At 40.0% G+C, this 25,644-nt stretch overlaps 1 protein-coding gene and 1 long non-coding RNA gene across 14 annotated transcripts in view; one reads left to right on the top strand and one right to left on the bottom strand.

Moving 5' to 3' along the window:
- adgrl2a (adhesion G protein-coupled receptor L2a) overlaps window positions 1-25,644 on the bottom strand; it is a 134,691-nt gene that overhangs the window by 94,231 nt on the left and 14,816 nt on the right. For 11 of the 13 annotated variants that reach the window (XM_089000081.1, XM_089000079.1, XM_089000077.1 and 8 more), the window contains exon 2: window positions 11,868-12,042. In XM_089000081.1, coding sequence (XP_088856207.1) covers window positions 11,868-11,931 — 64 coding nt within the window. In that variant the 5' untranslated portion in view covers window positions 11,932-12,042. Of the gene's footprint in view, window positions 1-11,867; window positions 12,043-25,644 lie in introns of those variants that run through there. The other 2 variants (XM_089000089.1, XM_089000088.1) reach the window with 2 other exon arrangements.
- On the top strand, window positions 2,847-12,152 carry LOC148895768 (uncharacterized). Its single transcript, XR_016115486.1, has 5 exons — window positions 2,847-2,913; window positions 4,574-4,801; window positions 10,883-11,044; window positions 11,842-11,914; window positions 12,020-12,152. It is a non-coding gene; the product is annotated as an uncharacterized LOC148895768 (long non-coding RNA).

Genomic DNA, 25,644 nt, shown 5'->3' on the forward strand with positions numbered 1-25,644 from the left:
CTCGGTCGCCCTCTTTTGGCGGCTTTTTGGTGCAACACGAGGTTTTCAGACCAAACAAGTATACAAACAAAATACATTGACGTGATGGAAGGACTGCTACAATGTGTCTTTTTTTCGGTCAGGGGCTTAAAACGTAAAATATAGCTATATGCGGTGGAATCTTTGTAAAATACGTTCATTAGAAATCATTTGAAGTTATTTTACAAATTATGGACACAACTTGTCCGGAGATGTCGGTTGTCCTTTAATGGCAGGGTATATACCAGGGGTGGGCAAACTTTTTGACTCGCGGGCCGCATTGGGTTCTAAAATTTGACAGAGGGGCCGGGCCAGGAGCATTTGGAGGGAGTGTTTGGGCCGGAAATACTAAACCTAAAGCATTAAAGGACAACCGACGCCTCCGGACAAGTTATGTCCATAATTTATAAAATCATTTCAAATGACTTCGACTGAGCGTATTTTACAAAGATTCCACAGCATATAGCTATAGTTTACGTTCTAAGACTTGCGCTGAATATTCACAAAGTCTTGTTTTCGAGTTGATGACGATCCCCATGTGACGTCACGTTTGGACCGCCCCTGACCGAGAAAGCGACGCATAATGCATTTTGAGTACTTTGATTGGCCTGAAAACTTCGTGTTGATCCGTGTTGATGGCGAAATTAGAAGGAAAACACATAAATAACGCCATGGTGAATCGTTGTGTGTTGCACCAAGACAACTATTTGATATTCGCTGACACAAATTCCCAGCTGACAAATCAGCCCATTTCCAACGGAGCTTGGTCGCAATCTTCTGCATTTTCTGGGTGCTACATTGCTGTCATTGGCGGCTCGAATTGATATGGGAGGACTCCTTCAATCAATCAATTGCAAACATTTATGCAAACATTTATGCTTTCCTCTTCAGAACTATTTGAATCATATTCATAACTGGATGAGTGACCTTGAGCGTTTTGAAAGGCGCTTACAAATGAAATGTATTATTATTATTAACAAGAAAACATCTTCTCCGAATCTGAAGCCATTGTTTTGATTCTCGAGCAAGGCAAGACGTCTTGGCGTGACGTCACGAACAAGGGGGTGGGACCTTCTGAAACTGGCCATTTCCGGATTCATTTTGAAGTCATTTTTATTGGTGTTTTTCATTTAACTAAAAATATCAGCCTGCCTGTTTTGGGTATTTTAGATGCTATAAAACGTTTTTTAGTTTTGTCAGTGGGGGACACAAAAAAATGGTGCCGGTTGTCCTTTAAATGTAGTTTTGTCTCAAGGAATATGGCGTTTACATACTATTTCGCAGATACTTGGAGGAGGAAATGGAAATAGATTAAAATAACATATGCACTGTGATTCATCAAGATTGCGTCTGTTTTTAATACGTTTTCATTGAAGGGGCAAAGTTAAAGAAATCAACATTTATCGAAAAATGGAATCACTTTCAACATTCAAAACATATTATTCCACAACGAAATATTCAAGCTCAATAATACCTACTTGTGTTAAATTCCGCCAAATCATAGATGGTTTGTCCTGACCGCGCGCTCAACAAACTCCTCTCAGACGCCCTCGCCTTCACGCGCAAACAATACACGTGTACCGTCGCCGAGCACACAGACATAGGCTACCAGCAGTGAAATTTGCATACTCGGCACAGTAGCCAATCAGAAGCCTGCTTCTTTCTTCCGGACTTTCGCAAGCGTTATAAAGTCGTGCAATTGCATATCATTTTCCAAAATAGATGCACAGAACCTCAGCCCAGAAGAAAGATTCAAAAGAAGCTAACAACATATGTGACGCTACAAAACGTAAATTTACATTAAACCGTGACTGTAAAGTGTACGTGAGACTAATGAAAGGGGCTTAGTGGCTCGTAGGAAGCAATGCAAACGTTGCATTGTGCACCACAATGACAATCGACTACTGCAGCAAAATCTAGCCATACACATTTACCGTAAATTAAGCAAGGTAGCATTTGTAGTAGGTACATTCAACTTTGTGACAATGTTTTTTAATGTGATTAGTTGTCTCATTGTGCTTCAAGTTGTGAAAAATGGGGCAGGCAACTTTTCAGTTATCTACCCTGTTTTCTGCTAACTTTTTGTCATGAGTTTCAGACACTGTTTTTACTATAATTTGGGCAGGTTCGACGGGCCGGATTAAAAAGCCTAACGGGCCGTATGTGGCCCGCGGGCCGTAGTTTGCCCATTCCTGGTATATACTGTACACGTGTTGCTACACGGTTCATACGTTCCATTGTTTGGAACGTAGTGCTCCTACCGAATAGATGGTAATTGTTTGCCCATCTGTCAAATGTTAGTGGAGGCTATTCAAATTTAAATACATAGTGTGTAATTTGACAGTCAGCTTTGAAGCCATTTTTGAAGAATTGTTTACGATCTGCTAATTGCTGCTTGTTGTGAAGTAAGTACAGTCAGCCACTGCCATGCAGCAGCCGCATCTCAATATACCACTGTAATGTGCAGCAACAACAGCACTTCAAATGTGGCGATATTTGTACCATCATTATAATTTGTTGAATACATAGTACAGTCCAATGTGCTTTGGAAGACTGAATCTTGGCATCATACAGTCACTTGCGAATTTAACCCTAAAAGACTTTGCTCTGCTGATGAAAAGTGAAGAGTGCAGTTCCATGTGATGTGAAACTGCAGTCAAGTCACCTAAATTCCCCAATGATACAGTCGCAAAAAGAGAAGTCAGTTTCATCTGCACTTTGACCTAACAAGCAAGTTCATTTGTGATCCCGAAGCTTGCATGCTGGTTCTGCTTTGAAAGTCCATCTACTGGATAATCAAAAACATTCTCCTCATCTGTTCCTTCCACAGGCCTCTTGATCAGTAACCATTTGAAGCATTGCAGTCTTTTCTGTCCACGACACTTCTGCTTCTAAGTGAGTTACATGTATTGATTTTAGTGGGAATGATACTTGATCAGATAGAAGACAATCATTTGCTAAAAAATACAAAAGTAAGATCTAAATCATTATATCACACAAATAAAAAGCTACATTTTTCAATAAAAGCATATACATGTTGATTTCAATGTTGGCTCATTAGACACTGTCGACATGGGCAATATGGCAGCCAACCAACAACTCCCCACACCCTTCCTCCCAAAAAATAAGAAAAAAATAAAAAACAAAAAAACATGTTTTTCTTTTCTTTGCAGATATAGATCATATCTCATGTTTGGGATTGACAGAATAGACTCCAGGCCTTACAAAAATGTTTTCAGGATTGTTTTAGATATATTTGTAAGGAATTCTGTTGAAACAAGATCAAAATTAGACGAAACATGATGGTAAAATACAAGTTGGAGAAATGATGAGGGTAAGCGACTAATCAAGAGCCACCCATATATCCCACCCTAGGAGGGACTTCCGTGACTATACTGAATAGTCATTATCCACAAGGATCAGCCCAGTGAAGACTAGGCAAATGTAGACTTCACACAAACGCAAGCCCTCTCACAGTAAACCAACTACAGTAAAGTCTCGTTATATCGATATTCAAGGGAGTCCGAAAAAATATCGATAAAACCGGGACTATCGATATATCCGACCCTGTTTGCATGTAATTTTCTCCGTGCGTGCATAGAAATAGTATCGATATAACCGGGACTATCGATATATCCGATATCGATATAACGAGACTTTACTGTACCTTGTTCCCCCTTTTCTGAGCACAGAACAAATGCACATACACAATGTCTTTGTCAACATGGCTACATCTGCTTGTCGCGCCTTCCCGACGGACCTGCACTGATGGGCTGAATTTGGAATGAAGCACAGGACAATTGAGGGATGTCGAGTCTCGCCCAGTCCAAGACACAAAACGATATCCATCTGCAAGTCTGACAGTGTGTCGATTTTTGAAAAAATAAATAAATAAAATAAAAAGTGGTTTAGTTCGGCAAAAAAGCCATATGAGACAGCATTTATAGTGTCCTTATAATAACTGAAGATGCTGAGAAAACATTATAGATGAAATAAAATAGTGTTAAAAGAGTTATCGGAGGTGACTGCAAAGAGCCAATTGCTGCATAAGTAAGCATACAAGGTGATTTTAACACAGTGGTTCAAAACATCATTCACTGGAATGAGCAGTAAAGTTCACCTTGCCATAGTATGCATAAGAATGACAAACCATGTCCGGTAATCCAAAATACTTTTACAAATATTTTTGATCATTTCTTCATCATTCCTTTCTTAATTTCATACAAAAACTGATGGATATCTGTTGACCAAAATCTACCATTTGGGCAGCGACTGCAAATGTTGAAGAGTGCTACACCAGACATGACTTGGCTGTCCATTACAACTTCTGACAATGGAAAAAAAAGTACTGCAGTACAATAATTCAAAAGTGGATTAGAACCAAATGTGGTTCTCAACCCCACCCCCACCCCTCCAGTTAGCCAGGTGAAAGGATGTCCATGTTTGGGTTGGATGGGAGTATGTCAGCACTCTGCAATGCACTACATGACAAACACCAACCCGGGGCCAGCTGTGACAAAGTACTAATCCAACAAAATCCCCCCTTCCTTTGCAGAAAATCCTAATGAGGATTTGAAGTACTCAGCGTGGAGGAGACCCGGGGGCTGCGGCCACACCCTGCCACTACTCATTGTCTCCTTATCGCCAAGGCTGGCTGGTGATGAAAGAGACATGACAGCACAGTGGGCCTTGTTCCACAAGGCCCCCCACGCCTGCCTGCCTCATTGGGAATCCAGATTCAACAGCTTGCCGTAAACAAACCCAACGAAAGAAAGGCAAGAAGGTGGAAAGGCAAGAAGGTGAGACAAAACTAACTGGAAAACACATGAGAGAAAAGAAAACTATCCAGTGACTTATTCACATTTTACAATATGATTAAATGTGAACAATATATGATATATATCATATATAAATAATATATATTTTCTTATGGCATGTTTCTATGAGTTTCATGTAAACAGGACACGATTAAATGATCAGCATTCACACATTTCAAACTCTACTGTGAACCTTGTATTTTGCGTGCCAAGAATAATTCTTGCATGAATCTCGAGGACAGTACCACACAATTCCATCACTGAACAATCTACTTCCCTTAGTCTTGGCGAAACGCTGTGCACACAAAAGATGAAAACCTAAGCAGCATGCACATAAACAGAAAACACACACACAGGCTCTATGAAGAGGGATTGTTTCTGTTTTGCCTTTGTTCTAATGGACTGACCCTTGGTATAATACATTTGGGACCCACTCTGTGACCACTTTCAAGTTTACTTGAAGCCAGCAAATATAACTACCCAAAGAAAATTGCAGCATGGCAGTGGGTGGCGCAAGATGGTGTTCTTACAGGTTCTGGCTCGCACGAAGCCCCTCAGCTTTTACTTGCAGTAATTACATTTTGGAACACCCTGATTGTCTATTTCACTCGACTCACTTTGAGATTAAGGTTTAAAGCCTCTTCTCCTTTGCTTTCACGTGATGCCCCCCTCCGCCACACACACACATATGCGCGCACACACAAACACACGCACACAAAAAGGACTTTTAAATGTGCCCATCTCGATTGCCCTTGAGGAATTTCAAGTACTTCAAACAAATCAAGCTGTGAAAAGAAACAGGAGTTAGTATAAGGGGTGATGGGGCTGCTCAAAGTTTGATCTATGAAAGTGCTTTAAAATCATGGCACAGTATTTACATGCCCTTCGAGTCTGACACAAACAGATAAAAGCCTCATCCTAATGCAATGCTTATTCAAATAGTGCCCCCAGACCGTCAGGCCTCGCAAGGCTCCATCAAAGGGGGCAAGTTTGACCATGGGGAATAGACTTTTTTAAATTTAATTTATATGTTTTTTTTTTTTTTTTTTTTTTTTTTTTTTTATAACCGGTAAAATAAAGTGCAATTGCACCTCCAATGCAATAGGGGGCAATGACACTCTCATTTGCAGAGTGCGCTGGGAGCATTCACTCTGTCTTTTGTTTGCATTGAGCATGCACATTTTGCAGAGTATGAGTATGAAGTGTAGATTTGAAGTGTCGCAAAAATATTTAACAGGGATGAGATGACAGGCAAAGAGAGATGGAGAAAAAGAAACAAACGAGAGTCTCCCAAAAGCTAAGACGAAGAAATATGCCGAAGCGTATGTAGCGCTTGGCTTCACTGTGACTAAGGTGGGAGACGAGGAATAGCAGGTGTGTTTACCATGTCTAAAAATGTTGGCAGCGGAAAGCATGAAGCCAAAAAAAATAAGCCGTTACTTTAAGACCCCAATCACGCTGATAACCCGCTTGAGATTTTTTTCTGCTAAAATATGCTAAATGTTGCCAACAATCTTCTCGCTTTGTGAACACCACGTGAAGCCTTTAGGCAGCACAAATTATTTGTGTTTGCTGTTTAATGTTTCTATTTAAGATTGTGCATTGAGTTAATGTTGGTGATCAGTTTGAACGTATTATTAATTGATTTTAAGTACTGTATTTTCCACTGTATAAGGCGGAAGAGAGTATAAGGCACACCCCCAATGAATGGTGGATTTTCAAACTTTATATATATGTGTGTGTGTGTGTGTGTGTATGTATATATGTATGTGAAATGTAAATTTCTCAACTGCGAGACTAATAAAGGCAAATCCAATCCAATCCAAAATACAGTAAAGTCTCGTTATATCGATATCGGATATATCGATAGTCCCGGTTATATCGATATTTTTTCGGACTCCCTTGAATACCGATATAACGAGACTTTACTGTATATATATAAGGCGCACCGGACTATAAGGTGCGCCTTCAATGAATGAAAAATGTTTTTCAAATATAATATATAAATATATAAAAGTTTTCCAAATATAAGAAACACAACATTATAAGGCGCTACGGTAGAGGCTGGTGTTATGCAGTATGTTGTCTACAGTGGAAAATAGAGTCGTGGGTGCTGACAATAGTTGCGAGACAACTGGTAAATTACTTCACATACAGGGGGGGGTTCTCCTTCTGGGGGGAGTGGATGACAGAAAATAATTGAGAAATATTGTCTTAATTGAATGAACAAATAGAAAATAACGCCTATAACAAAACAGTAAAAAAAAATCTGCTGCGGCCGACAAGGTCAGAAATGCAAACATTTGTATTGTTTAAATGAGCAGAATTATTTATCAGCTGCTGACATGTTTTTTGATTGTTCGCTGAAAAGTGAAAAAGTTAGTGAGACCAGGAGCAGAGAAACGGAGCACAGTTAGTCCTGATTGATTCTCAGCTGAACGTCTGACATGTCACAATCCCCCTTTCTCCTTGACACAGAGACACTCAGTGTAATTCGTACAATCTTCAAGGAAGCCTCTGAAGAGAGTGCACTGCTGATGCTAAGTGTGAATTGTTATTCACTTGCTGATGCTGACAAATCCTCTCAAACGGACGAAACAACACAAGAAGTCTTGGAAGACTGCCTAATCATGTGTTACCAAAGAAAATCATTGCTGAATTACACGTTATTGAAAACATTAAAGGGTTTCTTTGTAAATCATACCCTTGGTTCATTTTTTTCCTGGTTGCTATGGTAACAGCCACATAGGAAACCAGCAGGATAAAGGAAATGATCATGCCGTGCGACAGACACCAAAGTCGAGTGACTTTTTCCAGATAGTAGGATAATTTGTTGAATGCATGCTTCTCAAAACCTCCAATGGTGTTTTGGCGAACTCAGAAGGTCCTAGTGTAAAATGTTTAACAATGAATGCCTCCCAATGGTGTTCATCATAATTAAGGTCAAACCTTTGAAAAGTAAGCTTTTGGTCTTCTCAAAGAAGTTTTTTTGTGCTGATCGTTAATTTAATGCCTCGTGGTGAAATCTTCTGTATGAGTGTTTAGTAATTTCTCATCTCTGACAGATCTCATTTGGGATCAATGTCTAATTCTGTAAGCATGTTGGTGGTATGTCAAAAAATGATTATGAAAGGAATGTCAATGTGATGTTCTCAAAAAGAAGTCTTGAATTTCTTCTTTTTTCACTTTATTTCTTCAGCTCTGGTTGACATCCTCTTTTTTAACATGATGCCCTTTGGAGCACAGCGCAGTCTGATAGCCCGGGTCTTCCGGAACAAGCAAATGAATCTTTGAAACAGTTTATAGATTGAGAGATCAAATACTTAAAAGGTCGGTGTGCTTGAATGTCACACAAAACATACTGAACTGATATTGTGTTATTGTCTAATTATTGATCTTGCATTTCATTAATTTCCTTAAAAGTATGATAACGGATGTAAAAAAAGGATCAATTCTTCTTTTCCTTTTGGCTTTTATGAGTTTATGAGTTGTCCCTCTGATATACTCAAATACAATCTGTAATCCATTGTTGTGGAAATAGATCCATCCATTTCTCACCTATGGTGTTCAAAAGGGAAGGTATGATGGGTCGCACTGTAGGCTTTATTATTATGGCTGGTTTCTAGTAATTAAACAGGAACCATGCTTTTATGAAGTTTGATTATCTTTTATGAGGCAATTAAAGTACACTTTATGAAAGTCGAGTTATTTGTAATTTATCAAAAGGCAGCACGACAGGTAGGATTTTTAAGATTTTAAAATTCAGTGCTATTGAGAAATCTTGACTTTGAGCTCTTACTATGGATCAAGCGTAAGATACAAAGACATTGCGCCCTCCCACACGTCAGTCCTACAATGATTTTTTGAGACCCTCCCTGTCTGGTAAACACTCATGTGAACCTCCCACTCCTGTTTGCGCAAAAGGCTTTTTAGTAGATAGAGAAGCAATTAGTCCGAATCCTGAACCAATAGAAACACTAAGGACTCTCCCGCCACAAATGACCTTGTGCACACATGTTCAAGGGTCAGTACAGGTCATTTTCCCCTGATAGGTAACCTTTACAGTGCAGAATTTGAAATGCTCAATTATGTGATGATTGAATCTTTCCATTTTAAGATTCAAATGAGTATGTTCTCTCCCTTGAGTCATGAATATATCCGATAATTCTATCACCACACGGCATGGTGAGTACTAAAATCAATATTGGAATGCCCTCCAGACAGTGGTTTCAGTGGAGCTCTAAATTGTTCCTAGTATGCAGACCACCCAACGGCTGCATGAATGAATAGGGACCAATAATAATAACAAAATCAGAGTGAATCTTGAGAATAAAGGCTGACTGAAGGTAATGAAATTCCAGCTCTTTCTTTAGTTTCCAAAAGGTGAAAATGACAAAAGAAAATGAGACACCTGGCCAAGCCTGTTGGGAAAAATGTCATATTTCGAGTTTCAGCAGAGTGGCCCAGTCGTTGAGTGCTTAGCACATTGACTTCACAGTGCAGAGGTACTGAATTAGATCCCGGCCCCAGAGTTTGCCTGTTATCTCTGTGCTTGTGTGGGTTTTCTCCGGGTCCTCCGGTTTCCTCCCACATTCCAAAAACATGTGTGGCAAACTGATTGAACATTCCAAATTCTCCCAAAGATGTGAGTGTGAGCAACAATGGTTGTCTGTTTCTCTGTGCTCTGTGATTAGCTGGCAACCGGTTCAGTGTGTTAAGAGCCTACTTCCGAAAGGCAGCGAGGATGGGCTCCAGCACCCCATGTGACCGTCTTGAGAATGAAGTGGTTCGAGAAATGTATGAAAAAAAAACGTTTTAACAGCTATGCTAGGATTACTTGTGTACATCTGCCTGTATTGACATTCAACAGTTAAAAACAGATTAAAAACAAACAATTACAATAAACGCATGTGAGTGCATTGTACTTGAAAAGTTATTTTAGCATTTTAACTCAAGTGCAAAACAAATGGAATCCAATAAAACGAAACATCATAAAGCCACCTCCACCGGCACTCACATTTCTGAAACACATGCTTTTCACGTGTAGGTTAGCTCTGCACCATAACACGTTTTCTTTCCTAGAGATAAGAAGGTGAGGGCAGGCGAGGAAAGCAAGAGTATAGGATGAAAGCCTTGGGATGACAGTGGAACAGCTGTGCAAATATAGATGAAAGACATGTATACATGCAGACCACAGTGCAACAGGCATCACAGGGTGTGGAGGATGAGATATACAGTGCATTGTAATTGTGGTCACAATACAAACCCCCTTCAGCGGTCTTCCTTCCGAATACAAACTTCAAACTATTCACAACATTTCACTAACTCATTTAATTTAATCATAAAAATACATTAAAAAGATATTAGGCATAGATGCAGTTTAATGAAGCGTGTGAACTTGGGGATATTCTTTGTAATGAACTGTTTCCGAGCTGATCTCTGCAGCTGAGATGGGAATGACACGAGAGGGGGCAGTAGGGGAAACTAATATTAATGGCAAATGCTATCAATAGCCAAATAAAGTGCACATTATAAAAACAAACTTCAGTTATTAAAACATCAAAAAAGTTAGTTTTAGTCTAGAACCTTCCTATGGACATACTGGTTGCCAGTCAATCATCAGTCACATATCAAGACTCTCAACACGGACATCTACAGCTTTGACAGGTGCTTGAAATAAAATGTATTATTATTATTATTATTATTATTATTATTAACACTTTCACCAAGTCGGAAGTGAGCCCGCGCAGTAAACCACAAAGTCTGAATGTAACTTTTTTTTTTCAATGTTTGTTTTGGTATAAAGGAGTGCATCAACTTTAACTCAACATTATGAGTTATGTTTGTTATTGTTTGAATACTGCCTATATTGTAAATGTTTCTGATTGTACACATCAGAGCATGCTTTGAGAGGTTGCTCAACATTAATTATGTGTATATTTTTTACATATGCATTCAGGCTTCCAGTAGCCTAACATGACATTTGAAATTGATGCAGCGCCATATGTGAGCTTTCTGCTGATCCCAACTATCTCTATTTGCTCAAGGTGGAGTCACATTATAAGCCCGGAAAATTGCAAGCTCTTATCGCCGCATGACGCAAGACGTGAGATGATGTATGTTGCCAGCATTGATGAAATTCTGCTTCTCAGTGTTTGACAAACCCACTGAAGCTGAAAGGAGCCGCACACTCTACTTCTCGTGCAATGGTAAAAATCTCAGCCAGAAAACACAAGCTAAAACGAAATTGTACATAAGAATTATACACAAGTGTCTTGTTTGACATGCTGCAATAATTATTAATTTACCAACTCGTTTCAATAATCTTATATCTCTGAACTTCCTAAAAAGGGAAGAAAACTGGCTGAGAACAACAACAGTTGGCACAAAAAAAATCTGTGATAGCTCTTCTGACTATTCTACACTAAAGAAAAGCCATTTTTAAAGTGATCAGCAATTACCAAATGCACTGCAACACTACTGCAATGATTAAAGACTAATAAGTAGAGCAAAGTGTTTATGATATGCAGTTTAAACATCTAAATCTGGCCATTATGATACAACCGAGACTGATTTAATCAGAGCTAAATGCACCGTGATTAACACGTCAATGTTTTTGAGATGTGCAATCTGCAAGCGCCGTGCACGACACAGGACATTTCAGGCTGAAATTTCAAAACGCATCCGACACCGATACCACTGGGAACAACTGGTGCTCTCATGCAAAAAATCTCTGGCAAATCCCAATTTGTCTGAGATATACCGACTAATGAAAGCTTTCCGGTATCATCCTCGTCCGCCTGAGCCTATGGTCCTTGGAGTCACATTACTTAGCCGTGCACTGTGGGACCCCAGAGAAGCAGTGTGAGCATTACATTTTCATTGTTCATTCGATAATTCCTAAATCAATCTATAAGAAAGAAAATTCCACACCGAGTGACTGACTGTCAATGAGCCTGAAACACTCATTCGCAGGATGCTGTAAAATGGTGCTCTGTTTTTACAGGCCCAAAGAGATTCACCTGCACTTACCTTCAGTGGAGTGGACTTGGACCAGTGTGATGATAAACCAGCACAAGGTGTGTAGTTTCCACATGGCGCCAAGCTTTGGTGGTCTCTTGCAGGTTTTTGTGTTGTGACAAAAGGCTTCTGATTAACGAACTCCAATCCAATCTCTCTTGCAGATGGGCATCATCGATCCACTCACCTGTGGGGAAAACACATCAAAAGGAACGACAGTTCAGCGGTGAAATGGTAGTCAGGGAAATGGTGCAGAGCCACAATGTCTGCCAAATGGGGTCACTGATTGTGAGAAGGGGGAATCCTTGAATGGCATTTGGAAGCAGACCACCTAATTCTCAAAAACTGGGTGGAACCAATACTGTCAAACAGACAGCCCGCACCACTGTAAAGTTCTATGGGGGAGAGATGCTATATTTTATCAATCTATGTCTAATTCTGGTTCTATATTTTTTTTAAACCCCCACCTATGAAACATAGCTTGTGCCTATGAGCCAGGAGCACAAGGGCCATATCTTAAAAATATACATTTTAAAGAAATGTTGATTTATCAAGACATCTGAGATTTGGAGTCAACTCTCGCTTGCTGACAGAAAATTGACACGAGCCCAGAGTGAAAATTCTCCAAACGGAGAGGAAGCGGCCAACTGTGAGCTGAATTGCTTTCTGCATCTGCATGCATGGATAATACTAAATCAACTGACGGCAGCGTTAACTGCAAAAATCATACGGTTGAGTGAACATGATGCAACATGCTTTTCGACATGCACAGCCTGGTCAACGAGTGGCATGACATTTGAAGCCCACAGAACCAGTTAAACGTCTAAATTTTAATCACAAAGGGGCTGATGTATGAATTCCACAAGGCACTATTTCCCACTATCATCTGCTTCAGATATTCTAGCTGCAAGTTAAGAAGTAAAATTCCTTTTCAATCCCTGAGGCACAGGGAAACAAATAAACACTTGAGAGCAAATGGTCAACGCGCTTTGTTGTGACTGACCACAAAGTTATCTCTGCATCCACACCCTTTCACCCCCATCACAAGATTCCTATCGCCCAACCTCATCCATACATGTCCTACTACTAGGACTTTGTTAGAATGTTTGTTTTTTCTCTCTTTCGCTAGAAAAGCAAATGGTCCCCTCCCATGTCATTGATACACTGGTAGAACAGTGCAGGGTGAAACCTAATGCCTACCTGCATGTCCAGGCAGGCGTTTCACACTTGACATGGCTCCCTTTTGTCCGCCTGTTTACATTGCTGGGTTCAGTTATGTGAACCATTAGCACATTTACCAAGGGATGTGGCATCACTTAGGCAACAGGGTACACAGGAGCCCATTATAAATTGCTTCCCCCTTATCTTGTTTCGGCCAATAAAAAACAGCCGTGTCCTTCTTGATGTGCTTGCGACCTTTCACCGATTGTTCAAACGAAGCATTCTGCCTGTCGCGTGCAGCCAGAGCGATAATATTTCCACTCACTGGAGAATATCCTCTGGCTGTCGAGCATTTGATCTATTTTGTGTTTGCTACTTCTCCAGATAGTGTAGAACTTCACAGGCATGAAAATATGCAGCATGCACACATTAGGCAACAAAGTTGTAATGATGTTTACAATAATTACCTCATCTAATGTGACACTATGCCTCACATGAGACCTCTAATTTAAGAGCCATTAAATTGAACTTCGCTTGAGTACGGGACACGGCATTGTGGTATGTTTAGGTGTAGGGAATTTGATGTTGAATGAATTTGATTTGATTGTTTTAAACTTTTGAACATGAAATTAAGTGCAATTTAAAGGGACTGTAAAAAGTTGACAGATTTTGTTGTAGAGCACTTTTTTTCTATGTATGTCCCTTGTGTCTTGTGAGACCGAAAGGAAGACCTAAGAGGAGGTTTATGGATGCTGTCAAAGAGGACATGAAGGTTAATGGTGTGAGAGAAGAGGATGCACAAAACCAGGTTAGATGGAAGACACTGATTCACTGTGGCGACCCCTGAAGGGAGAAGCCGAAAGGACAAGAAGATCTAATTTAAAACAGATTATTTTCTGACAGTGTTTTTTAGGTGTTCAATTACCTGACAATTGCCTGACATCCACATATACATTTTGGATCTCCTGGCAGTGTGCTCAACATACGTCAATTTTCTAAAGACAAAAAACAGATGCCTCGGAGGTAGTGAAATCCCCTGCCAAGAGTTCAATGCAGAGTGTATTTCCCTCATACATGTACATAGCTGTTCTATAAATTGATTACAATACTCTTGTACTTAATGTATTTTGTCTCATGCGCAGACCATAGGGACTGTCTGACTGGCATTATCCTCATTAGATGTGCTGAAGTCTTGCCTCTCAGTTGGAGCTTGCTTTTCTCTCACCATGTCTTTAAACAGAGATGCCGGGAGTGATCATAGTCTGAGCCCCCTCTACATTGCTATGATCTAAGTCAGAGGTGGGCAAACTTTTTGACTCGCGGGCCGCATTGGGTCTAAAATTTGACAGAGGGGCCGGGCCAGGAGCATTTGGAGGGAGTGTTTGGGCCGGAAATACTCTGAACAAGTTATGTCCATAAATTATAAAATCACTTCAAATGACTTCGACTGAGAGTATTTTACAAAGATTCCACAGCATATAGCTATAGTTTACGTTTTAAGACTTGCGCTGAATATTCATGAAGTCTTGTTTTCGAGTTGATGACGATCCCCATGTGACGTCACGTTTGGACCGCCCCTGACCGAGAAAGCGACATACAATGCATTTTGGGTACATATCATAAAATATCAGCCTGCCTGATTTGGGTATTTTAGATGCTATAAAACGTTTTTCTGATGTCAGTGGGAAACAAAAACAAAAAATGGTGGCGGTTGTCCTTTAAATGTAGTATGTACAAAAACTACAAACCTCATAGCACAGTAAGTACACTACAACCCAATTTATTAACTGCCTTTCTAATGTGAAAAATATCCCTGATCAGTTAATAAATTTGTCTCTAGGAATATGGCGTTTACATACTATTTCGCAGATACTTGGAGGAGGAAATGGAAATAGATTAAAATAACATATGCACTGTGATTTATCAAGATTGCATCTGTTTTTAATAAGTTTCCATCGAAGGGGCAAAGTTAAAGAAATCAACATTTATTGAAAAATGGAATCACTTTCAACATTCAAAACATATTATTACACAACGAAATATTCAAGCTCAATAATACCTACTTGTGTTAAATTCCGCCAAATCATAGATGGTTTGTCCTGACAGCGCGCTCAACAAACTCCTCACTGACGCCCTCGCCTTCACGCGAAAACAATACACGTGTACCGTCGCCGAGCACACAAACATAGACTACCTGCAGTTGAAATTTGCATACTCGGCACGGCAGCCAATCAGAAGCCTGCTTCTTTCTTCCGGACTTTCGCTAGCGTTATAAAGTCGTGCAATTGCATGTCATTTTCCAAAATAGATGCACAGAACCTCAGCCCAGAAGAAAGATTCAAAAGAAGCTAACAAGATATGTGACGCTACAAAACGTAAATTTACATTAAACCGTGACTGTAAAGTGTACGTGAGACTTATGAAAGGGGCTTAGTGGCTTGTAGTAAGTAATGCAAACGTTGCATTGTGCACGGCAATGACAATCGACTACTGCAGCAAAATCTACAGCCATGCACATTTACCGTAAATTAAGCAAGGTAGCATTTATAGTAGGTGCATTCTTGATTTTTAAAAAAGCTTTATACTTTGTGACAATGTTTTTTAATGTGATTAGTTGTCTCATTGTGCTTCAAGTTGTGAAAAATGGGGCAGGCAACTTTTCAGTTATCTGCCCTGTTGTTCGCTAACTTTTTGTCATGAGTTTTAGACACTGTTTGTACTATAATTTGGGCAAATTCGGCGGGCCGGATTAAAAAGCCTTATGGGCCGTATGTGTCCCGCGGGCCGTAGTTTGCCCATGTTTGATCCAAGTACAGGTGTTTGCATCGAGAGACTCAAGCCAGACACACAATGAAGGTTGTCTGCAACAGAGTGTCTTGATTCCAAAGGCATAATCAAAGCACCAATTGTGCAGTTGTTAAATTGCAGGTGTGAGGATTTGAGAATTTAACAGAAACCATTCTTCATTTGCAGTGGATTACCCAATGGGAAACTATGGTAATTAATTTTGGGTTCCGTAAACGTTCATCATGGGAATCTTTTTTTTTTTTTGACTGATATTCAAGAATTCTGATATTCAAAAGTATAACACTTAAAGTGTAAATGTTAGATGGATCCTGATTATAGCATACCACAAAATCTGGATATATAAAGTAAATCTGACTCTATTAACATGGTTATGTCCGTGTACTAGTTATGGAAATAAACACAATATCAGTGGCTGTATTATTACAAAAGCATGAAAAAGGAATTGTATGACTACAATTTTGTGATGGATTAAAAAAAAACACTATATTACTATATACAGACTGATAGTTTTTTTCTGGCTTGATGTCCTCGTTGCAACCCCAAGAGATGCACTGTGTAATCTACTTAAGATCACACGTCATTGATAGTTATAACATCAGTTTACATGAGTATTACCACACAGTTTGACAAATGTTTCATTCATAAAGTTAACATGTCTACAAGTAGTAAATTATACAATAATTAAGAGTTTCATAATGTTTCTTGTTGCGATTAGCCGATAGATCTCATGACCAACTTCTATACTTGGGTCGGATTTGTGCTTCCCGCCGAATTTATCTTTCATGTTTTGTATTTACATCACACGTGAGCTTAGTGATACACCCTTCTCCGGATGCTTCAAATACAAAATCTGATTTGAATTCCCATTTCTTAAATGTCATAAATAATACACTGTTCTGATTTTATGCTACAAAAAAAAAAATCACAAAAAAAGTAAATTGGAAGAAAAAGCCTCACACAACACACCTTAAATACACACACACACAGACGCAAGCACTGATCACATAGCGCGATTCGATCGCATGCAGTCAACGCGTGCGTGGTGTTTGTTATGGGAAACAATTTTTCCGTAACGTAAAAATTATAAAACGTGAACGCTACGCTACAGCAAAAGATTAATACCGTGAAATCTTTAGGCCTGTTTTGTTTAATTTTTACGCAGGAAGTCGTTACAGGGCAGATGTTTAAGTATCACGGAAAATAAAGATGCTCTGAGGGTGCGTATGACAGACTGTTTCAAAACAAATCAGTTGCATTTATAATTAAGTGAAAAATAGGGGTGAAGAAGGGGTGATTAGGAGAGACGGGAGGAGGCTCGATTGAAAAGGGCAGTTTTAAATGTGAATTGGAGGGGTGGTGAGGGATGTCTGAAAACAAGAGGCAGATGTGAAAGAATGCATTGCTTCTCCAAGACAAAGCTTTTGGTTGTCCCTCTTGGGCTGTTAGAGGGCCACAGGAGAATAGAGGAATAGTTGGGCTTTTCCATTAAAAGAGGTTTGGGAGAAGTAAAGGGGGTTATGGGTGTCTGAGAATAAAAGGACTTGAATGGGGGAGGGGATTTAAGTTACAATAAAAAGATTGACAGCTTGCAAGTCTTGCTTGACCCTTGAATTAGCCCTTTAGCATTCAACAAACCAAAAGAAAGAGTTGGGATGTTAATTGTCAGTGAACATCACAGGCATGCAAAACATGGGCCTGGATATTCACTCAAATGTAAATCACAGCCAAAAGACCACCACATGTTGAATAGGAAGGTTGCTTCTAACGGTTCTTCCCAACAGCATGCTCAAACGTGAATTCATACACACTGTAAGGCCACCTCTCATCTCAGACCTCGGAAAGACTAAGCCACCCGGGGACTCAGAGCTAAGATGCACAAACACACAGACATTGCAGTGGAAAAAAAGTATTAACCCCCACTCCCGGGAAAGATTACACTCCTGCTTTTCCATGGCTGAAGAGATGCAAGTATAATTTGGAAAGCTGAAATCTGAAAATTTGCACTCCAGAGGAAAGAGATTGAACTGTTGATCAGATGAGTCTGGAGCCCCACTGAGCCCGATATGGGGCATGGAGGAATCAGTCGTTGACCCCTTCTGCTGAGGGAATGATGGAGAGCAGCCCAGGAGTGACATCCACGCAAACGATGTGTGACTGGTGGTGCATCTCCACCCTCCCACCACCGCCACTACCTCACCCACCCCAAACAATGGCCCTGACCAGAGATCACGCAAGGGGAACATCAGGTCAAACTTGCCCGTCGTGCAACAGGACAGTTTAGAGTGGGATGTAGGGTGGGGTGGTGGTTTGAAACAATAGGGGCTGGAAGGTTGGACTCCATAATGAGTGGTGGGGGGAAGTAAGAAAAATCAAAGACAAAAGAAGAGCTTTCAATTGATGCATTTCCAAAGTAATAGGAGGAGTCGAGGCTGATCCAAATCAGTACAATTGATACTTTATGATACCGCTTGGCTAAAATAAATGACCACATTTTCCTGCTCTGCAAGCATCTCTTTCATACACAAAAACAACTTCACGACAGCCCGTGACAGCAGTGTGGTGCTTTTCGGGCTCATTGCATTGATGTTTGCACGATTCATCATTTTTATGAGCCACTCAACTCATCGATGAGCTGTGTGCTCCCCACTGATCGGGACATATGGAGCTGAAATAAAGCAATTATGAGCCATCGGATGGGTAGCTCCTTTAGCCAGAGACTATTACACCCGCGCTGCAAGAAGGAGAGGTACCGCCGCTCGTTCCTACCGACTGCTGTCAGGCTTCACAATTCCCAATGATCACATGTGAAAAAAAAAACCAAAAACTGGACACTTGTAAATATGGGTTGTTGCAATATATCTAAATGCATCTCTTGATTCTGCACTATGTACAGTCTTGTTTATAGAACGGTTTTTGCACATCTACATTTGCACAGTATACAGTTGACATTTTTATTTTGTTATGCTTAGAATATCTTGTTTTCTATCCTTTCACTCCCACCCCAACCTCATCCCTCTTCAATTGCTGCTGTGGACTGCAAATTTCCCCATTGCGGGACGAATAAAGGTATTCTGATTCTGATTCTGATTCTGACCAATAGAACTTACTGGGAGAATTAAGGCCTCCTTACAATCAAACTCCAAAAGCCGATCCAATCCAGGTAAGGTTTAGTGGACATAATATCTCAAAATGTGAAAGGGTGCGTGCTGTGAGTCGTATTGCTGTATGCCTCAATATAAACAGGTATATGACATCCACAGCTTCATAATCACTTCAGCAATGCACTGAAAATCCTATTAGTTCTGTAAGATACCGATACCAGTTCGCCCATAGGGAATATTGCAAAATGATTCGACACGGCACCCGGGTTGTCATACAGGTTCCATAAATCTGAGTTGTAATTTTTATGTTTTACTGTCAACTCAAGTGGATTATCTCGAAAGGAATTTGAAAATGTCATTTCCACTTGCTGATAGCACAAAACTATTCTTTCAATTCTGTTGAGATAAGGATGTTTCTGGCAGGACTATTAAACGGTGTCTTTGCCAAATGTGCCCTGTGCTTGGGAATTATTGGGATGACATTAATACATGGTTAAAAAATGGGAAGATCAGGAATAGGAATAGGCATTTAACGATGATAGGAGCTGCCAATGAAATCCAATAGTCCTTGACCGGACTGATTCACCTTGACTTGGAATATCGGCAAACCCTTAACAATGAACTCCACTAGCCACAAATCGAATTACAATGTGCACATAAATGATATGTCAGACTGTCGATCAGAAAGCACATTGAGACATCATTTATGTAACATTTTATATTGGCACATAATTACTGAAGTCCGCTGTTTTGCTAAAAAACGTAAAGCAGCGGTGCCCAAAGTCAGTCCCCAAGGGCCGCTGTAAGGTGTGTTTTTCTCTTTTGACTCCAACACAATGTTTTCAAATGATTCTTCAGAACTTGCTGATAAGATGATCACATGGAATCAGGTGTGTTGGACTATGGAGGCATAAACACAAAATTGGGTTGGACATGCCTGCTCAACAAAATTCAACAAAGGAAATATATATACAGTGAGACCTCAACTTACGAACGCCTTATAATACGAACTTTTCATCATACGAACGTCAAATTTATGAATATTAAGCCTCATAATAAGAACTATTTTCATGTTACGCACTTCGGTGGAAGTGTGTATACATAAATACATAATCTTCTGCGGAAGAACACGAAAGCACACGACCTTCGGCTCTGGCGGAGTGATCTTCGGCAACCGAACAGCGCTCCAGCCGACGCTACTTTGCACACCCCCTCTCATTGAATGCACACGTCTATCGCCTCCTTGCAGCTTTTTGCTTATACTTTTACGATTATGGCACCGAAAAAAACCCACCACAGGCTCGTGTTCAGCCCAAGAAGAAACACAATAAAATCACCGTCGCTGAGAAGAAGGAGATAATTGAAAAACACGAACGATGTGTGTGTTTGTGTGATTTAGCGACAGAGCGCGGCTATGCTAAGTCCACCATCGCTACCATCCTTCGCATCAAAGAAGCTATCAAAGGTGCGTCTGTTGCAAAAGGTGTTTCCATGCTCTTAAAGCGACGGTCTCGGGCAATCGAAGAAGTTGAAAAACTTCTGTTAATTTGGATTCACGAAAAGCAGCTGTCCGGCGACAGCGTGAGTAAAGCTATTTTATGCGAGAAAGCACGGCTAATTTACACCGATATCGCCATGCACCAACCTGGAAGTTCGGCGCTTATTCAGGATTTTAAAGCCCGTAACGGATGTTCGAAAACATTTGAGGGCGAGGAGGAGAAGGCAATGTTGGCAAAGTGGAATGATGTGCAGGCTTTTACCGAAGAGTTCCATCCAGAAAAGACTGGCTATGACAATCATCGACATGATGAACGATAATGTGATGCCTCAGCCTCGTAACGCCTTACAAGTCAGAAAGCAACAGGTGTCAATTAAGAGGTTTTTAATCAGCAAAAAGGATGAGGAGTCTCCAAAGAAGCAAAGAGAAGCCACACCAGAGGTTAAGTTACCAACAGTCCTTCTGTGACTCTCCTTCCATAAGCCACCAATTTTATTTTACAGCACAGTTTATTTCTTTAATTACAGTCCTCATGTAATGTGCCTCTCTTTCCAAACAGCAAGTCCCTTTGACCTTCGACCACCAACGCCATTCCATCAAGTCATCAATGACCATCACAAATGTAAATAAAGTGAATTTACGATACAATGCAGTGTATTTCTTTAATTACAATACCATAGCACATTTATTATGCATAGGATAAGGTAGGTTGTGTGTAGTTTTAAGGCTTATTTAGTTGAAAAGTACAGTAAAGTCTCGTTATATCGATATTCAAGGGAGTCCGAAAAGATATCGATATAACCGGGACTATCGATATATCCGACCCTGTTTGCATGTAATTTTCTCCGTGCGTGCATAGAAATAGTATCGATATAACCAGGACTATCGATATATCCGATATCGATATAACGAGACTTTACTGTATATTTTATGGAAACCCGGGAACGGATTATTCCCATTTTAATGGTTTCCTATGGGATTTTTTTTTCCGAGATACACACTTTTCACCTTCCACACTCTGTCTGGGAACCAATTAAGTTCGTAAATTGAGGTCTCACTGTATATATTTTCAGCAACTGAGTCGCGTGTCATTTGATAAGGCCCCAATTACTATCTATTCCTGGCATGCACGGCAGCCATCACAAACACAATAGGATGGTAATAAGACTGTCCTGATTCTGTTTTTGTCAGATTACATTAAATTTAGTTTAAGACTTTGTTTACTAATGTGCTTTTGTCTCCCTCGTTTTTTTTTTTTTTTTGCCACCTGGTCTTGTCATCCTGTATGTGAACCAATCAGCGCTCTCAATCCTTTTGCCTCTTGTCCAACTATTCCTTGTTGTCAATTAACTCTGCTTGTATTTAGTTCCTTAGCTTCTGTCAGTCTTGGTCAGAATGTTTTGTTAATGTTGTGTTTTTTTGTTTCTTTTGCTGGCACATTTTGTTTCACTGTGATGAGTTTTTGTTTGCTTGTTTTTCAGGATGTTGTGTTTTGTGTTTAGTTTTTTTTCCAGTGTGCACATGCAAGTACATGTATTTTTTGTTAAATCATGTTGTTCAGTAGTCCCTAGTTCTTTTGTCTCCCTGCTTTTTTTGGCCAACTACAGTAAAGTCTCGTTATATCGATCTCGGTTATCAGAATCGGAAAACCTTTATTCGTCCCACAATGGGGAAATTTGCAGTCCACAGCAACAATTGAAAAGGGATAGTACTGCATATTACGATACTATTTTCATTTCCCGGCAAATTTCTACTCTTTTATGTATAATTAGTTCTGTTCAGTACGATACCGGGTTATTACGATAATCCGGTTACTACGGTGCCCTTTTCATCTCCCACCAGCCATTTTGCTCGGCTTATATCGATACAAAAGCAGTTTAAGCTGAATCGATATTTGCTTTAGGGTTTCTATACAGTACCACTATTAGCGTTATCTGTATCTGTCACACCGTTGGTGATGTGACCAGCTTTTGTGTCTGCTACGCGCAGAGCAAATCCTCCATCGTGAAAGAGCTCGACGTGCCGCAGAATATTTTATCAACGTCAGTAATGTAAATGTTGCAGTCTTTGTTTTCCATACATGTATTTAATTGTATTGTATTCAGATATCTTTATCGCTTGCAATAATCACTATTTTTCATACAGTATGTACATGCTGGCGTTCGTGGTTTCTCTCGTGTGTATAGAACAATGTCAAGTGCTACTGAGAGTTGTTGTATTCAGATATCTTTATCGCTTGCAATAATCACTATTTTTCATACAGTGTGTACATACTGGCGTTTGTGGTTTCTCTCGTGTGTATAGAACAATGTCGAGTGCTACTCAGAGTCCTGATTGCAAGAGTGCATAATGAAAATAATAAATGACGTTTCTATTTAATGCATACATTTATTTTTCACTTCTCTACAGTACAAAAGAATGCTAGATACGCAATCCATGAATTCATGGAGAAAATGACATGCCATATCAAAGATCCCCCATTTATTACCCCCTTTTAATGCAGTTCGGCGCAGGATCGGCTATATCAATAGTCCAGTTATATAGATATTTTTTCCGACTCTCGAAAATATTGATATAACGAGACTTTACTGTGCATCAGTGACAGATGATTATGACAGAAACAATAATTATTTCTTCTGCATGTTTTTAACATGTCATGGAACACTGAATTAATTGTTGACAAAACATGTATTCAATTACTGCAGCCACCTTCCTCCACAAAGTACCATGATAGATGGTGAAAATAACACAGTGCACTCACTTTTGGGCACACGGGGATGCAGCGGCCGCTGAGGAAGCCAAACAAACAACGAGGTCATAACTCAGCTCAGTGCCTCAGCCTCACTGAATATATGCGTGATTATTTATTTCCATGTCCATGTTTGTTTGCCAAAAAGGAAGCAAGCCCTTTGGACATATAAAGTGTGGGGTTAGTGTACAATAATAATCAAGTTGTATTTACAGCGACGTGCACCAGTAGGCAGCTTATGTGACCCGCTAACCTTTGCTCTTTCAAAATGAGCAGCTGTATGGTTAGAACAATGCTGTGTCTTTCTATTAAGAGCCCAGAGATCAAATATCCACCATGATCATCAGGCAGCATTAAAGGACAACAGACGTCACTTTTTTGTTTCTTAACTGACATCAGAAAAACGTTTTATAGCATCTAAAATACCCAAAACACGCAGTATGATACTATTTTTATTCAAATGCAAAACACCAATAAAAATGACAGTGTTCAAAATCTGCAAAAAAAATTGAGCTGCGAATGGGGCATTTTCAGAAAGTCCCGCCCCAGTTTGTGACGTCACGGCAAGACGTCTTGCATTGCTTGAGAATCAAAACAATGGCTTCAGATTCGGAGAATATGCTTTCTTGTTGCACCTTCAGTTATGAATATGATTCAAATCGTTCTGTAGAGGAAAGCATACATGTTTGCAATCGATTAAAGAATTTATTCCATGCCATTTTGAGGCAACATTGGGGAGAAACGATCACCAGAAAAGAGGCACAAAATGGCGACCTGCTGTGGCCACCTCTGTTTCCACAGGCTGATACATTGTTTGTATGGAGTTTGGACACCCTCTTCTGGTGGCTTTTGGGTTCAACACAAGGTTTTCAGACCAAACAATACTGCAAAATACATTGACGTGATGGAAGGACTGCTACAACATGTCTTTTTTTCGGTCAGGGGGCGCTCCTTTAGTGACGTCACGTACGGACTCGTCACCAACTCAAAAATAACACTTCCTGAATATTCAGTGCAAGTCTTAAAGCGTAAAATATAGCTGTAGCTATATATATAGGTGGAATATTTTTAAAATACGCTCAGTCGAAGTCATTTGAAGCCATTTTACAAATTATGGACACAACTTGTCCGGAGACGTTGGTTGTCCTTTAAACAGGATTGTTAATTGTTAAAATATAAAATAGCGACACAGAACATGAACATGGTAATGAGGTTATGATGCTGTTAAAGTGTAAGAAAGTGGAAGTGATATGTTGTCATCCATCCCTACAAACCTTCCCGGTGCCTCAGGTCTGCTGACATGACATTATTAGATGTGCCCAAATCTAAGGGGAAGCTCAGAGGGAATCTAGCCTTGTCGGTTTCTGGTCCCACTCTCTGGAATAACCTGCCATTGAACAATCGGCTAGTCCTCTCGCTTCATATCTTTAAAACATGTCTCAAAACACACTTGTACTCTTTGGCTCTTGACTCAGCATGATTTTGACTTGATCTTGGTTTTACCCCCTGATGCTTTCTACTATCTTTGTCACTGTTTTATTTCTTGTATATAGTAATTTAATTTTATTCGAATGATGTGTCTCAATCTCCAGTGCTAGCGACATATTTTATTATCCTTGCTGTCTTTTCATCAAGCATCTTCATCTGTATTAAGTTCATCGAGTTGCTTTTTCTGTAACCACAAGGGGACACAAGCCAGTGTCTTATTGGGGCAGTCCCATGCACAGATAAATACAGAGGGATATGTCATGAAGGGCACCCGACGTAAAAGCTTGGCCAAAACAACCATGCAAATTAAACCTCCGAAGATGGAGGACACTGATTCGCTGTGGCGACCCCTGAAGTGAAAAGCTGATTGGAAAAGAAGAATAAGGTAGCTGCCCATGATAAGCGCCTTGTTACAGCTCCAGCTGTTGTTATAGCGCTATATAAATCAATATGTATTGTATTGCATAACAGTGACCAATGTAAAACCACATTTCGAGTCTTTGGAAATACTTGATTCAGATAGAACACTCAATGAAACCTTAAGATACGCAAAAGTAATTTGTGTTGAGAGAGAGAGAGAGAGAGAGAGAGAGAGAGAGAGAGAGAGAGAGAGAGAGAGAGAGAGAGAGAGAGAGAGAGAGAGAGAGAGAGAGAGAGAGAGAGAGAGAGAGAGAGAGAGAGAGAGACAGAGAAATTAGGTGCAAATATCCTAAGCAAGATACTGACCGTTGAGTACTTCCTGGTGCTTTTTCTGACCTGTATGCAAATGAGATGCTCCATTCCAGTCATGGAATTATATCCCGTTGACTGGGTTAATGAGTGCAAAAGTGATGCACGTATCTTGACAGTAAAAAGGCATTACATATGTGAAGGCTGTTCCGTCAATGACAATTGCATATAACTACTCAATGACACATTTGACCTGCATCGGCCTCATCACTCTGCCAAAGCACATAATCATCTTTAAATGCTGCGTACAATTAA

Source organism: Hippocampus bargibanti, linkage group LG07 (assembly GCF_051943395.1).
Source record: "Hippocampus bargibanti isolate YZ-2025 linkage group LG07, ASM5194339v1, whole genome shotgun sequence".
Lineage (NCBI taxonomy): Eukaryota > Metazoa > Chordata > Actinopteri > Syngnathiformes > Syngnathidae > Hippocampus > Hippocampus bargibanti.